Below are 14819 nucleotides of genomic sequence, written 5' to 3'. Positions count from 1 at the left end.
TGGGGCAGGTGGAGCGGAGCCAGAAAACACAGAGTATATCAGGCTTTCAACCTGTAGTACCATTGATACTGAGACATTCACTCACAGTCCCATACATTATAAATTCTGTTGAATTACTAATAATTAAAATGCTAGTTTTAATTTGACAGATATAAGCAAAAGTTCTGTTGATTTGATTACCTTTCTAGATAGACAGATGTGCGTGCTCATAGGTCATAAAGGTCAAAATAGTAACTACAGTGAGCACTAATAGAGATTCACTGGGGCAAGTATTAAGCCCTATGCCTGCTCTATTTTCAGAAGGAGCAGCAGACAGGTCAGTTAATAACAGGGTTGCCCACAAGTACTTCTACAATACTTTGGAACACCAAAATTTATTTTATATCATATAATCGATGTAAAGTGGTAGCCAAGTGGTTAAGTTGTTGGATTACTGATTGGAAGGTTGTGAGTTCGAATCCCAGGGCCACCAAGCTGTTATTCCTGGGCCCCTGTGCAAGGCCCCTAATTGACCAGCTGTATAAATAAGATAAGTGTGAGTTGCTCTGGATAAGGGTGTCTGCCAAATGCTGTAAATATAATCAAAGCTACACAAAGTGTATAGAGTGTTTCTATGATGTATGTAACCATTGCTATTATGATATACACACAACACCCACTTAGGAATACAAACACATGTACACCTGCTAAGTTATGCAGTTACCCAGTCAGAAAATCATGTGGAAGCACAATACATAAAATTATGCATTTAGAGCTTAGGTTAATGTTCTCACTAAGCATCAGCATCACAAATGACTGTGACTTTAACCATGGAAGGTTTGTTGGTGTCAGATGGGCTGGTTTGAATATTTCAGAAACTGCTGATCTTCTGGAAATTTCAAAAACAACAAATATCCTCTGAGTGGAGGGTCTGCAGGTTAAAACATTTTGTAAGTGAGAGGAGAGATGAGCCTGACCACACGGAGTTGACAGGAAGACAATAGTGACTCAAATAAGCACTGTTTACATTGTGGTGAGCAGGAAAGCATCTCAGTACACAAAACCTTGAGGTGGATGGTCTACAACATCAGATTCCACTCCTGTCAGCCATGAACAGAAAGGCTCGTCGAATCATGGGCACAGGCTAACTGAATAATTTGTTTTACAAACTACCTTGTAGTTTCTACTGCCCAGTTTGGATGGGTCTGTGCCCATGATTGCCTCAACTTCTTGTTTGTGGTTGACAAGGGTGGAACCTGATGTGGTTTTCTGCTGTTGTAGCCCATCCACCTCAAGGTTTTGTGTCCTGAGATGCCTTCCTCCTCACCACAATGTAAAAAGTTCTTATATGGGTTACTATTGTCTTCCTGTCAACTCAAAGTGTGGTCATTCTCGTCTCTTCTCTCACCTACAAAATGTCTTAACCTGCAGACCCTCCACTCTCTCGTCTCTCCACTGCACCATTCGGCTTAAACTCTAGAAATTCTAGAATCTGCACATTTACCTCAATTTTGCTAAGACTCTTTTCTGTTCACCATTTTAAAGAGTGATTATTTGGGTTCTTATCCTTCCTGGAGGTCAAACAAATCTGGCCTCTGACCTTTCTTATCAGTGAGGCATTTCCACACTTTTCCACATTGGTGATGTTTGATGTGAACATTTCTAGAAGCTCTTGACCTGTTCTCTGCATGATTTTAGGTTGCAATGGTTTTATGGTTTACAGGTGTACAAGTGTCCCTAATAAAGAAGACAGTAAGTGTGTATTGCAAACTTCGAGAGAGGGAAATAGGGATTATAGAGAGCGTAATGTACAAGTTAATTTGTTTCCCACACAAAGGCTGAGAAAAAGACAAACGTGGCTCTGTTTTCCAATGCCAACTTTTTCCTATCTTCTGGGGGTTTTTTTATGTCCTTTTTTGCTTGGATCCTTTTTTAGGCTGCAAATTTCGCTATAAACTGTCAACTCTGGTTAATGGCAATGGAGCCACCTGCTGTGGTGAAAACAGGAACATCTAAAACTGAGCTGCTATACTGCATGGTGTATGATTTTATGTTGTTGACTCTCATTACGACTGTCGGCTGCCTTTTACTGGGTTACCTTAAATATTCACTACAAAATGGTCTGTAGCATAAGTCAAATATGAAAGCCTCTTGACTTATTTAATGCCTTTTCAACTTTTCATACTACTTGCAATCATTTTGTTTAACAATAATCTATACTACCATTCTCAGTTGCATTTAACATTTAGACAAAGGACTGATTCAAATATATAAATATAAAGCTAATACATTTAAAGACTAATGATAAAGTAGTGCTTAAGTTGAGATGGGTTTTTAGAGCTGACAGTATTTTTAGATGTTATTTACTAAAGTTAGATGGAATATGATGGACCTGAAACACCTGAACAGATAAATATTGCTCAAGTAGATTAAGACTTCCTAGTACACATATACATAGTCTGTTAACACATAACACGGTTTATGTATCACACATTAATTTTTGAACACATTTTTATCACACATTCATTTTTAAAATATCCTGAAAATTAAAAGAGGGCTTAGGATCAATTTGAACGAAATACTTAAAAGTGGCGTAATCCTACCACTTATACAGTAAGATATAGACCCAGACTATTGTTTTAAACTGAGGTGAAGCATAACTTTGTAGCGTTCCCCTAAACCATAATGTTGAACAATCTTTGTTTTCAGGTCATTTGAGAGTTGTTTTTAGGCCTCCATGTTACCACTCTACAGAGGAGAGTCAAAGAGAACAACAACTGCAATTGGCCACCTTAAATACCTTTTTCTCATGATTGGATGCATCTGTCTATGAAGTTCAAGGCTTAATGAGCTTAATGTGTGTTCCAATGAATCAGTGCTAAGTAGTTACAGGTATTCAAATCAACAAAATGGCAAGGGGGCCCAAATATATGCACCTGTCTAATTTTGTTTTGATGCATATTGCATATTTTCTGTTAATCCAATAAACCTCATTTCACTACTGAAATATATTACTGTGTCCTTCAGTTATTTGATAGATCAAAATGAAATTGCTGATCCAAAACACCCAAATCTTTTTAAATGAAAATCATGGAAATTGTCAGGGGTTCCTAAACTTTTGCATACGACTGTACATATCTAGGCTTCTTCTAAAGGCCTACAAAAGAACCTTGACGCATATCCAGAGTTTCTACTTTAGTCTGAATAATAATATATAGCACAGGGCCCAGGTCAGGACAACACTTGTCTATAACAAACAGCACATCACCCACACAAGTACTAATGAGACTATAAAATATAAAACTCTTTCAATTCCCTGCCCGTATACAGAAGAAATCAGCCCACTGAGGTGAATTTAAAAATAAATCAGTTTGTTAATATCCTGTCTGAAGATAGTCACTATCTTGAAGATACAAGTCTTCCTGATAGTACAAGTCCATATCAGGGCCAAGAGCACAGGTGCTCCCAAGGATAAAGCTAAAACTACGCTGAATGACTTCAAGCTCTTAATTGTCTGGACATCTCTAACTGTTCAAAATGGTATAGTTGATATTAACACGTAAACATCTCCCAACTGAATTATTTTAACACAGTCTCAGAATGTTGTGTTGAAGTGGAAATTATATTAAAAGGGAAACCGCACCAGTACAAAACACCATCAGAGGCGTTTTCCACACCTCACATTTTATTCTGGCACGGAGAGAGAGAGAGGTGTTTATTGCAGAATTACTCGCACCAGTGCTGTTTATGCAGTGGGAAAGCTCAATCCTGTGATGTCACTCGTAACTTAGTGAGCTTGGGATTTGTGGAGTCTCAGATTTGCTGTCATTTCTTTAAGCAGCAGTATGGCACGTTCTATTATGAGCTGGTTTCAGCTTTTTTAAATCAACATAATTAACCAGGTCAAACAGTAATTGAACTATAATTTAAATCTATACCAGCCCAAGCCATATTGTCCATATGAAATTGATTTTAAAAAAGAAAGTGAGAATGAAGGAAACATCGATCAGGGAACCCTGTTAAATGGGTAAAAATTCTGTTAAATTTATAAATTGTTATTCATATCATGTAAACTTCCTCTAAAATATGAAAACAATATTGCATTCCAGAATACTACATAAAATGCATTCATTAGCATTAGTAATAAGTTATACAGTAACAGCTCTAGACATGTGTCTGTTATAGAAAATGGTAAAACCAGATATTGCAGCGGAGAGAAATCCAACAAATCTTCCTAAAAAGATTTTTCAGATAATGAGATAAAGCTAAAGATCTGTTCTATAACTGATGACGGACTGAAATGATATCAAAAATTCTTATTTCTAATTCCTCTCCTGAATAAGCATCTCTGCCAGACACCACTCTTCATGTCTATACTCATCAACTTCAACAATGTTTATAACAGCACAAGATGGTGAGTTGTGTATACCGACTCAGTCTGTTAAAGGAGTATGTTTACAAAGTGCTGCATACATGCTATGTTGATGCTACTGTAATTCTTTTTAATAAAATGGTGTGGGGGTGCAATGTTAAGTGCACAGATTGACAGGAACCATAAAAAAACAGTAATCACGTCCAGTCTTATTTGAAACATATTACCATTTCTGCTTGTTTACATCATTCTGTAAATAATTTCAGGCTGCACGAATAAGAAATAATCACAGTGAGATAAGTATCACAGACTACAGCAGTAAGAAATGCTATTATTTATTAAGGTGTTCTAACTTTGAATGGCTATTTATTGTTTTAAACATAATGGGAAGGTCAGCAGTATTGGGGAAAAGATAGTGAATATTCTTAATTTATTTGGAAAATGTATTTTTATTATTATTATTAGTAGTAGTAGTAGTAGTAGTAGTAGTAGTTGTAGTAGTAGTAAATGATAATAATAATAATAATAATAATAATAATAATAATAATAATAATAATAATAGTTCAGCTTATTTCACAAGAACTTTTGCCGGTTCTGCCCCTGTTGCCTTTTGGAGAACCCCTGAAAGATCTTCATTTTATATTAATATAATCCATGAAGTTGTATAAACGTCCTAAACTTACTCTGACTTTCGAATTTCCTGATGATGGTATCCAGGAAAGTGTTCTGGGGCGCCACGTGTCCGCGTCGCACCGGCATCCTGATGCGCTAGTCCGGGTTCAGCGCGTCTCCAAAGCTGAAGCTTAGCCTCACGCACCTCTACACGGAGAGCGGAGAGCGCCACACCGCCCGGTCAACTTCATTAGCCAGCCGAGGGAGAAAAACCGGCCGCCTGCTCATCCGAAACCCCCCGATGCTTCCACTTTGCTTTTTTTTTTAAAATCCTTTTTAGTTCACCTCCGTCTCCTTTCGCGTGTGTGTGCGTGTGTGTGTGTTTTAAACAGATGAAGAATAAGAAAAGCTGATATCCTTTTTCTGGCTCAGGATGAAGTGTTGTAAGCGCGCTCACTTCGTGCCATTTAGGTTCGGAGGAAAAACTCTGTTAAACAAAGCTGATGGTGTCACAACTCGAGGTTTTAAGATGTTCCTTTGCCTCTTTGAGCGCTTTCTTTCTTGAATGCACCACCCTGTCGGTGCCCCGTTTGGAGCGTCAGTTGTGTTGGGGATGTTTCATTGCGCGCTGGAGCTCACACCGGCGGCGGCGACACCTCCTTAACCCCTTCCGCTCTGCTGGGAAAGCTACAAAACATCACACCGAACATCAAAAGAACCAAATCAGCATCCTTAAAAAATATCATCCAATACTACTGAAACACTGTAACAACTACAACCTAATGTAGGCCGTTCATTTAAATGTGTTCATCATGCAAATCCGACAAGGCGCGGATATTACGCACAACAAAGGACTGATTAAAGCTTGATTTTGCTGTTCAAACAAAATTAAAAATTGTGATTATTTCTAAAGCACACTCGACAGGTGCGTCATTTTCACCAGCAGGTGTAGACTATTGTTAATCTAGCTGCACCTCTTAATAATACTGGTGATAGGAAAGAAAACGCGACACAATAGTGAAGTATAATGAAGCCTGGATCAATATGTGGTTTAAAAGGAACAGAAGAGCTCAAACAAAACATGCCGCCTCACCTCGCTCCCGGCTGCACTGGTCTGCGTGTGTAAGCGTGAGTGAGTGTGTACAGGCTACGTGACGGACTTACAATGTGCTTTGTTTGGTTGATGGACGCAGCTGTAGGGTTTTCACCGCCACACACACTGTATCTGCTACGTCACCGTGGCGTGGACGTGGGGTTTCCCTACCGAAACGTTGGGAGGTGGGCTGTGTCTCAAACCCTCACAGTGATACTGTACTGAGCATTGTGGCAAAATAATATGTACACCATTTATATCAGCTTTCACTTTAGTGTTTTATGGTGTGTTTTAGGTCAAAGCCATTTTCGTTTACCTTTTTTTTTGTGTGTGAAATTGGCTGCTATTTATTTTGGGGCAAAAAGCAAGGCAAAAGCGCAATAAGCTCAACTGCATTTTCGTCTAAGACCTATTTCTATTTCACTGATACAGGTTATGTCGTGATGGTGCGCTTTCAATCTTTTTGGAAAGATTAAAAAAAAGGCTTCCAGGCTTTCCTACGTAGGTCAAGGGATTCGAGGTTAGATCCCGTGTCTCCACTAGGGGGCGCACTGTGGCCTTCTCCCTCCTCACTCCCTTATTTAGGCAGGACCGCGCCGGGAGGCCACCGGTGAGATCTTCCAGCTTCTCAGTGTTACACCCTACTCCTCCTCTATCCACAAATACCCCCCCCCCACACACACACACACACACACATACACACACACACACACACACACACACACACACACACATATACACAAACTACAAAGACAGAATTAATGAGAAGAGCTGAACTATACACACACATCCCTCACTAATCTCTGACAAAATATACACAGTGTACATACAAACAACGAAGACAGAATTAATGAGACGAGCTGGACTACACACACACACACACACACACACAGTATACATTTACATTTTAGTGTCATGCACAACCTTTTCTTTTTTCTTTTTTTATTTATCAAATTTTACTCTATTGCATTGTCAATACGACTTACGGATTTTTCAAACGAACATAAGGTGTTGCATTGATTGAATTGTTGCTGAATTGCTGTTTTCTGACAGTGGTTCCAGCTATAAAATCACATGTTTTTAATCAGTGCACTCCAAAATATGATGTTTTACATAGTAATAGCTAATGACTTTACATGACAGATGCTCTATATAATCTACATGAAGTTAAAAAATGTTTTTTTTTTGACAAAGAAAATCACAGAAATCGCTGATATGAAGTTTTCAATGAAGAAATGGTTTAGGGAAGGAGATGTTTTATGTTTTATGAAGGAGCCTCCAGTGTCAAAATATTTCAGTTCAAGGAACAGCTCTAAGTCTTCATAAGTGCTTTTTTTCTTTTTTTTTTTTACTCGAGAGAGTGAAAACAGAGGCTGGATATGGAACAACTGTTTATTTTTGCTATTACATACGTGATATCAAGAACTCACCTGTGGATATTCCACAACATTAAATGTAAATATAAGTGGGGGAAAAGGAAGTGTAGCAATTCTAATCATTGGCATTTTGGTGTGGTAAATTAGGAATAAAACCTTTTGGAGAGACCTCCTTGGTAACTTCTGATTATTTAATCTAACAGCATGCCATAGCGGGGCACGGTGGCTTAGTGGTTAGCACGTTCGCCTCACACCTCCAGGGTTGGGGGTTCGATTCCCGCCTCCGCCTTGTGCGTGCCTCAGGGGTTTCCTCTGGGTGCTCTGGTTTCCTCCCCCGGTCCAAAGACATGCATGGTAGGTTGACTGGCATCTCTGGAAAATTGTCTGTAGTGTGTGAGTGAATGAGAGTGTGTGTGTGTGCCCTGCGATGGGGTGGCCCTCCATCCAGGGCGTATCCTTCCTTGATGCCCGATGACGCCTGAGATAGGCACAGGCTCCCCGTGACCCGAGGTAGTTCGGATATGCGGTAGAAAGTGAGTGAGAGCATGCCATAGCTATGTTCCATATATGCTGTATATAATGGCAGAAATGAGTCTACTTTTCTAACTATATTAGTTAGACCTTTGTCTTGTGAAATCTTCCACAAGTCTGTGCTCATATTCAAGACTGCCAGAAACTAGAACGATGAGCCAATATTTAAATGGTGCTTTTTTTAATGGCAGTAATTAAAGCTTCAGCACTTGAAATATGACACATCCAAGGATAAGCCCAAAGCATATGATACATCAAAAATGACAATTTTTCTTTTGAAAATGAAATATAATACCTGGTGTGTTTGCATTTCCTGTACAGACCACAGCTGTAATGTTCAACCACTTTTTTACCCTCCTAGTCAGGTGCTTTAGAAGATCTGCAGTCATTAGCGATCTATATCTGACTCCAGCTTTTGTAGTGAGTCATGCAGCAGAAAGAAGGATGAACAGTTGTATGGATATCATATATAACTATATTTAATTTGTGTTGTCAGACTAGGGGTAGCAGATCCACCGGTCAGATTATCTTTCTGTAAAGTTTCACACACACATATGCGCACACACATCCTTATTTTTCCTTTTTATTATTGATATTTCTTTAGGTTTATGACTATTTATGTATAAATGCATTGTCGATACAGAATATGTAATGTGTGTATGTAAGGTAAGAGGAAGTGAGAGACTAAAAGACATAAAAGATATTAAGACTTTAAGACATAAAAGCCATAATTTAAAACCTGTACAGTTGTCTGAGAGCTTCAGAATGTACTCTATAAAATTATTCAGTCATATAATGACTACAAGCTACTTAAAATTATACTGGAGATGTTCAAAAGATTTGACTTCTTTCTTCTCCCAAGGTGTCAGCTCCTCCAAAAGTTTTTAACGTTTGGCCAGATCTCCTCCTGTGAGAAAAAGGTATGGGGGAACATTAAATCAGGAGCAGCCAAATAGTAAGTCGAGTATCATGTGCTGTTTGTCGATGTCACTTTACTGATCAAGTACAAAAATCAGGATAGTCCATTCCAAGTCCATTCCGCAACATACATAAAACATTTCACTTCCAGTCCTGTTTCTAAAACCATTATAGAGTAAGTGTGGCTTTGTAACACCACACAGTGACAAATGTGAGCCATCGAACGACCGCTATTCAATTAGCCAGGGCAATCAGGCACATTGATGAATGGCCTAATGTGTAATCGGTGGAAAGTAGGGGGAGACCCTGGTACAATTACGCATGCTCGAAAAGCAAATGATGAGAGTAGTACAGTTTCTACAAAGAGCCAGGATGGTAAATGAAAAGAGGGAGGGGGAGGTTGTCACGACAACAGGGAGTGAATATCATTGATACAGTAGAGATTCAAGCTCGTGTGTAACACAGGGAACTGCTGAAATCGGTTGTTTTGAGTGTTTCAATGAGTATAGCACATGTAATGTGGTGTGTGATTTACTGAGTCAGCTTTCTGACAGTTATACAGTCAACGGGTGTTTATTACAGCAAAAAATAGACAAGGTAAATGCAGAACAGCAGTGGACAATTCACTAGGCCTTGCACTCATAAGAAGAGCTTTGTCATGGATGGGTTGGACTATTTCCTGCCTGTACACTAGGGGGCACTAAAGCAGGGGTTTGTTTGTGTCTTGTGCCATGTGTTTTTGATTTTCTTCTGTGGTCACGTGTGTTTGTTTTGTCCAATCATTATCCCGTTCCCACCTCTGCACACCTGTCCCTTATATGTCTCTAATTACCTCCCCTATTTATACCAGTTGGCATGAGTGTATTGTTTGCTGAGGCCTTGTAGGTGTGTGCATCTTTTGTTTGCAGTACCCTGGTTTTATATTGTTAGTTTTCTTCCTAGTGTTTTTCTCTGTATGTCTTTTGTATTTTTGTCAAAAGTAAAACCCCAGTCTGTCTGCTAGCCCCACATTTTGGTCTGTTTGTTGTTCTTGAGGAGGCACCTGTTTTCTGACAGGATTTGTGGTTTTCAGATTATTAGTTTGTTATTTTTAGTTGTCCAATGAATAAGTATTTTCAACAACTAGAAAAAGCATACTCTTTATAGACTTTTGCAATTGTTTTTCATTTGATATAGTATATTTAAACTCCAATGTTTCAGGAAGATGTGACGCACATTGATGCTGCGACTAGCATTAATCAATCTATTACTTAACAGTACACAATCCAGTCCCTACCAAGTGCTGCACCACATGCACTGACCAGGGCACTCACTGACAATCTAACACTTATGTTTACAGCATTTAGCAGATGGAATTTGGCAGACGCCCTTATCCAGAGTGATACAATAACACTGACTTGTCATGGTCGTGCTTGGACAATTCCCTGCCAGAACATTGGAGTGGGGGGTTTTCTGGCAATGTGGGACTTGTGCCATGTGTTTTTATTTCCGATCCATATTCACGTGTTTTTGACCTGCCCTTTCTTTAATGTCTTCCTGCCTCTCACACCTGTTCCTAATGTCTTCCTGATTAGTTTTCATTTATATACCTTTTGTCTTGTGCCTCTTTGGCCTGATTGCTGACATGAGTAAACAGAATAATTAGCATGCACAGACAGACAAGGGTGCAAAATATTCTCTAATTTGTATTAATGCATTAATTACATTATATAATTTTCACATTCATGTTTCAGTACTTTATTCTTGTCCTGGTTGGTTTAATGTTACTGGTGCACAGCTTTTTTTGCATGCTACAGTGATTAGTTCAGTGGTAAAGAAATTAGTTTATCATTAGCTTTTTAATACCATAAACAAGACCCATTTTGTGAGCTGCTTTTCATAAAAGTGGCAGGAAAAATTAGGTAAATAGAATATCAGGAAACCTTTGGCAGATATTGGTATAAATACTGATCACACATTTAACAAAATATTTTAAATGTTTCAAAGCATATTGACCCATTAATTTGACTTTCAGGGCTTTTTACAGTCGAGTGTATACTTACAAATATTGTTCATGGTGGGGTTTGAATGTCAAGTCAATATTTTCAAGTATTGAAATATTTCAAAATTGTAAATATGAGTGTTTAAAATGCAGTTCATCAATACAAGGACTAATTGAAACAATTTTCAACAAATATGAAAGGATGTTGTGCAAACAGTTTCTACAGAAACAGTCTCTTCATATGTCCATCATTTCTCTGAGAGTGAACCCAATTAGTTGAGCTAGTTCTCATGTCATTACTCTTGTGTGTACATGTAATTGTTTAAGCCATGGCTCAGTGTCTATGTGGTCACACTGTGCCTGTACCCACCCTGACAGCTGGTACACTCGCAACTCTGTATGACGGGCAGCACCACAGGCTCGCTTTCTCCACTAGAACAATGCAGGCTGAGGAAGCGCACAGGAGTCTGGGGGTCCAGCCTGTAACTACAGCAGTCACACACAGCTTGTAGGTAGGGCTCCTGACAGACACACACACACACACACACACACACACATTGAAGTGAATTAAAGACAGATGCAATAAAAAAGAAGAAAGGACAGCATGTAAAGGAGAGGGGTGTATACACAAGCAGGAAGATAAACTGACTGAAGATAAGCAGGAAGAGAAAAGGAAAGAAGAGAACAAACAGCAGAGAGACAAAAGACTGGAAATGACAGAGACAACAGGAGGTGAAAGAAATATGAAAGAGCAAAACCACAATCACCAACAATCCAAATATTAGATTCATGGAACATTTACTTCCCTGAGCTCTCATCTCAAGCGTGTTATAATTTATAGTAATGCTCAGGATGAGGGACATTATGTTTTCAAGCACACAGAGACAAGGATTCAGTTGAGAGTCCTGGGAGGAGTATGAATGAGGAAAAACAACAGTGGAACAAGATGTGCTTTTGGTGTTAGAACTAACAAACATGAGATCTATATGGTTGCGAGTGCTCTGCTTCTCGTCGCCATGGTAACTTGAGAGACTTTCTGAGCTGAAACATATTTTTAACAGTTGCAGCAAACAGAGACACAAAGATAGAATCGCCCAGATTAGAAGTTTTGGCTCAAGAGGAACCTTGCAATGACAAATCAGATTTGATGATGAGTCATTGTTGATTTTTGATCCCACACATGGAGATCTAGGTCTGTATTACTATATACCATCGCTCAGAGAGACGGTTGATTTAAGACCAGGTATTCCACTTCCACTGACTTTATTGGTCTAGTCATTATGAAAAAAAACCTGAACTATGACACACTATAGTTTTACAATGGTTATTTGAGGTTTTTACATCATACTTGACATACCAATGACAGCTAATTGCTAGATAGATAGAAAAAATGATAGAAAAACTCAGGTTCACGTAGTCAGGATTGTTAGATTAGATTAGATTAGATTAGATTAGATTAGATTAGATTAGATTAAATGACTGTAAGGACTATGGGGACAATTCATTGCCAGTCCACCAGAGGGGGTGCTGGCAGGGGATTGTTAGTCCTTATTTAATGTTATGTGATTGTGTTCAGCTGTTTGTATTTATACTTTAATGTGTCGTTGTATTTATACCTGCCCTTTTGTGTCTATCTTTGGTCTGCCAGCACCTGGTTTTATTCCTGCGTATGGGTCTAATTTGTTAAAACTACCAAACACTGTTAAATGATTAAGTACAAAAATCTTTAAAACATGACATCTATTTTTCAGCATATGTTAATATTATAAACATACAGGTACAAGTGTGTTAGGAGCTGAAAGAGATTAAATGGTTGGAACTTCTGGCATCCTTAGACTAGTTTGAGATAGTAAACTGACTGTAGTGAACCAAATATTAGAGTTTCTGCTATTGGCGTGTCAGTTAGACATCTACCAGTAGAAGATTAGTTCTAAGAATAGAGTGCATATAAGAGTAGTTCTGTACCTCTAGAATGACATCCGTTCCGGACAAACAGTGCCCCCTACAGAAGCTGACCTCCACATTGTCCAGGCGGCAATCACCCTTAGTGATGTTCCTGATCTCAGTGTGGTGATGACACTGAGTGAGTGGATCTTCTGCAGGCAGATAAAAGAGAGAAAATGACAAAACAGAACGGATGAGGTATAGAAATGTCAACATTTTGATGATTGAGTTGGGGTAATTTAAATCCTGAATAGAATGAAGTTTAGTTCAGAGCATTTATAATTGTCATTTTTCCATATTTTTCCTACATCAGTGTCCTGATTGTAGAGCTGCTAGTTTTTAGAAAAGAATTCTGCTGACGAAATGACTCCTTGGACATCTGTTTGTAAAAAAACGAAATTTCTAGTGCTTAAAACTTTTCTGTTGAGTCATCCACTTCAGTTCAATTCAAATCTAGAAAACAGCACATGAGATCTGAAAATCTTTTATACACACACACCAGAGTTAATAGTGTGCAACAAACTTGTCATCCTTTGCACACAGATCCACCGGAATGGCTGACAAAGCTCAGCATTTCCACAGAGGCCAGAGAGTAGCACTAATAGAAGTCTATGTCAAAGTTGATGTAAGACATTGGCCATTCCTACCTGTGTACGCTTTCCTGCAGACAGGGCAACACTGTCCATCCTCCAGCACTTTGACTTCACCCTGGGCACAGCACAGCGGATAAACAAAGCAAAGGGGCAGAGTCAGCAATAAGAAACTCAGAATAACACACTTCTTTTCTCCAGAGAGGGACCATAGCAGAAGGATGAGCCATCAGGCAGCGACAGCCATAACATTCCCAACTCCCTCTGCGCCCTGTTACAGCTCTGCCTTTGGGAGTGGTGAATGTATGAGAGGACGTTTGAGGTTAAAATGCCCATATAAAAAAAAGAATGGCAGGAGGATTTTAAGTCTTAAATAGGAAAGTGACATAATGTAAGAAAGATTATATAACACATAACACAATGGCAGAGTGAATGACAGCAACACTTTTTGGGAATTCTGGGAAGTTTTTTAAAGACTATATTCATAAACACACACATATATATATACAGTATATATATATATATATATATATATATATATATATATATATATATATAAAAGAATATTCTAAATTCTTCTAAGTTAAGTTCTAAATTTTTAAAATTTTTGAAAATACCCTTATAGAGCTGATTTAACTAGCGGTCCCCTTAAATGTAAATAAAATTAAGAACTATCCGCCAATTGATCCATGAGATTTGATTCGTACATTCTTGTCACAAATATCCTAATTCTTTGGTTTTTGCTTTAATATACACAATGAATATCATTTAATTTTTTTTTTTGGCAGTGTTATCAATTTGCAATATCAAATATCCAGAAAAATAGTACAAATATCCAGGATTTGTAAGTTTACATCACGTTTTTCTCTACAGAACTAAGCACGTCCCAGGGCTCACATAGACAGGGTGAATTATTCAGGGCATTTTTTAATCAGTTAAGATTAAGTCTTAAAAAAAATGGTAAGAATTTTAAATAAAGGTTTCTTTAGTTGAGGTTTTCATTTTATAAATAGGTTTAAAAAAAAGCTTTTATGCTATGACTGATTAGTTTTAAGACCGTTATAGAATACAACTCCTGAATAATTCCTGATACTAACAAAACATTTTTTTAAGCAGCAAGCTCATGTTTATAGCAGCACAGAGGAGGTGTTGAGCCCTAGGGAGAGCAGGACATGTGCTTTCTCTAAGAATGTGGTGTGGGGTGACAGCAGAAATGCCATCTGGGATCCACTGTGTGACCGGACCAATAGCCTGGACAGCGAGTCAATCTAACCAGCAGCATCTGCTGCTCTCCTGGGACTTCTTTCACACTAAGGGCACTTTCTGATGCAATACCTACAATATGGTTTACAATTGTTGCATGTTTTAATGGTGCAAAGCTGCACAGTATGCCAATAATATAAAAAGTTGTGCAGGGGAGATT

General features: G+C 38.4%; 2 protein-coding genes across 4 annotated transcripts in view; both read right to left on the bottom strand.

Moving 5' to 3' along the window:
• kcnh2b (potassium voltage-gated channel, subfamily H (eag-related), member 2b) overlaps positions 1–6229 on the bottom strand; it is a 194868-nt gene extending 188639 nt beyond the window's left edge. Inside the window, exons 1-2 of one of the 3 annotated variants that reach the window (XM_060869670.1) lie at positions 6128–6229; positions 5035–5650 (exon numbers count right to left, since the gene is read on the bottom strand). In XM_060869670.1, the coding sequence (XP_060725653.1) occupies positions 5035–5110 (76 nt within the window). In that variant the 5' untranslated portion in view covers positions 5111–5650; positions 6128–6229. Of the gene's footprint in view, positions 1–5034; positions 5880–6056 lie in introns of those variants that run through there. The other 2 variants (XM_060869669.1, XM_060869668.1) reach the window with 2 other exon arrangements.
• A 1954-nt stretch (positions 6230–8183) lies between these two features.
• Positions 8184–14819, bottom strand: part of sspo (SCO-spondin) — an 86913-nt gene continuing 80277 nt past the window's right edge. The window contains exons 106-109 of the mRNA XM_060869667.1: positions 13454–13514; positions 12828–12958; positions 11233–11383; positions 8184–8870 (exon numbers count right to left, since the gene is read on the bottom strand). Coding sequence (XP_060725650.1) covers positions 8848–8870; positions 11233–11383; positions 12828–12958; positions 13454–13514 — 366 coding nt within the window. The 3' untranslated portion in view covers positions 8184–8847. The remainder of the gene's footprint in view (positions 8871–11232; positions 11384–12827; positions 12959–13453; positions 13515–14819) is intronic.

This window comes from Tachysurus vachellii, chromosome 5, assembly GCF_030014155.1.
Source record: "Tachysurus vachellii isolate PV-2020 chromosome 5, HZAU_Pvac_v1, whole genome shotgun sequence".
Lineage (NCBI taxonomy): Eukaryota > Metazoa > Chordata > Actinopteri > Siluriformes > Bagridae > Tachysurus > Tachysurus vachellii.
The sequence above is the reverse complement of the archived record's forward strand: the minus strand, read 5'-3'. Positions and strand labels throughout refer to the sequence as shown.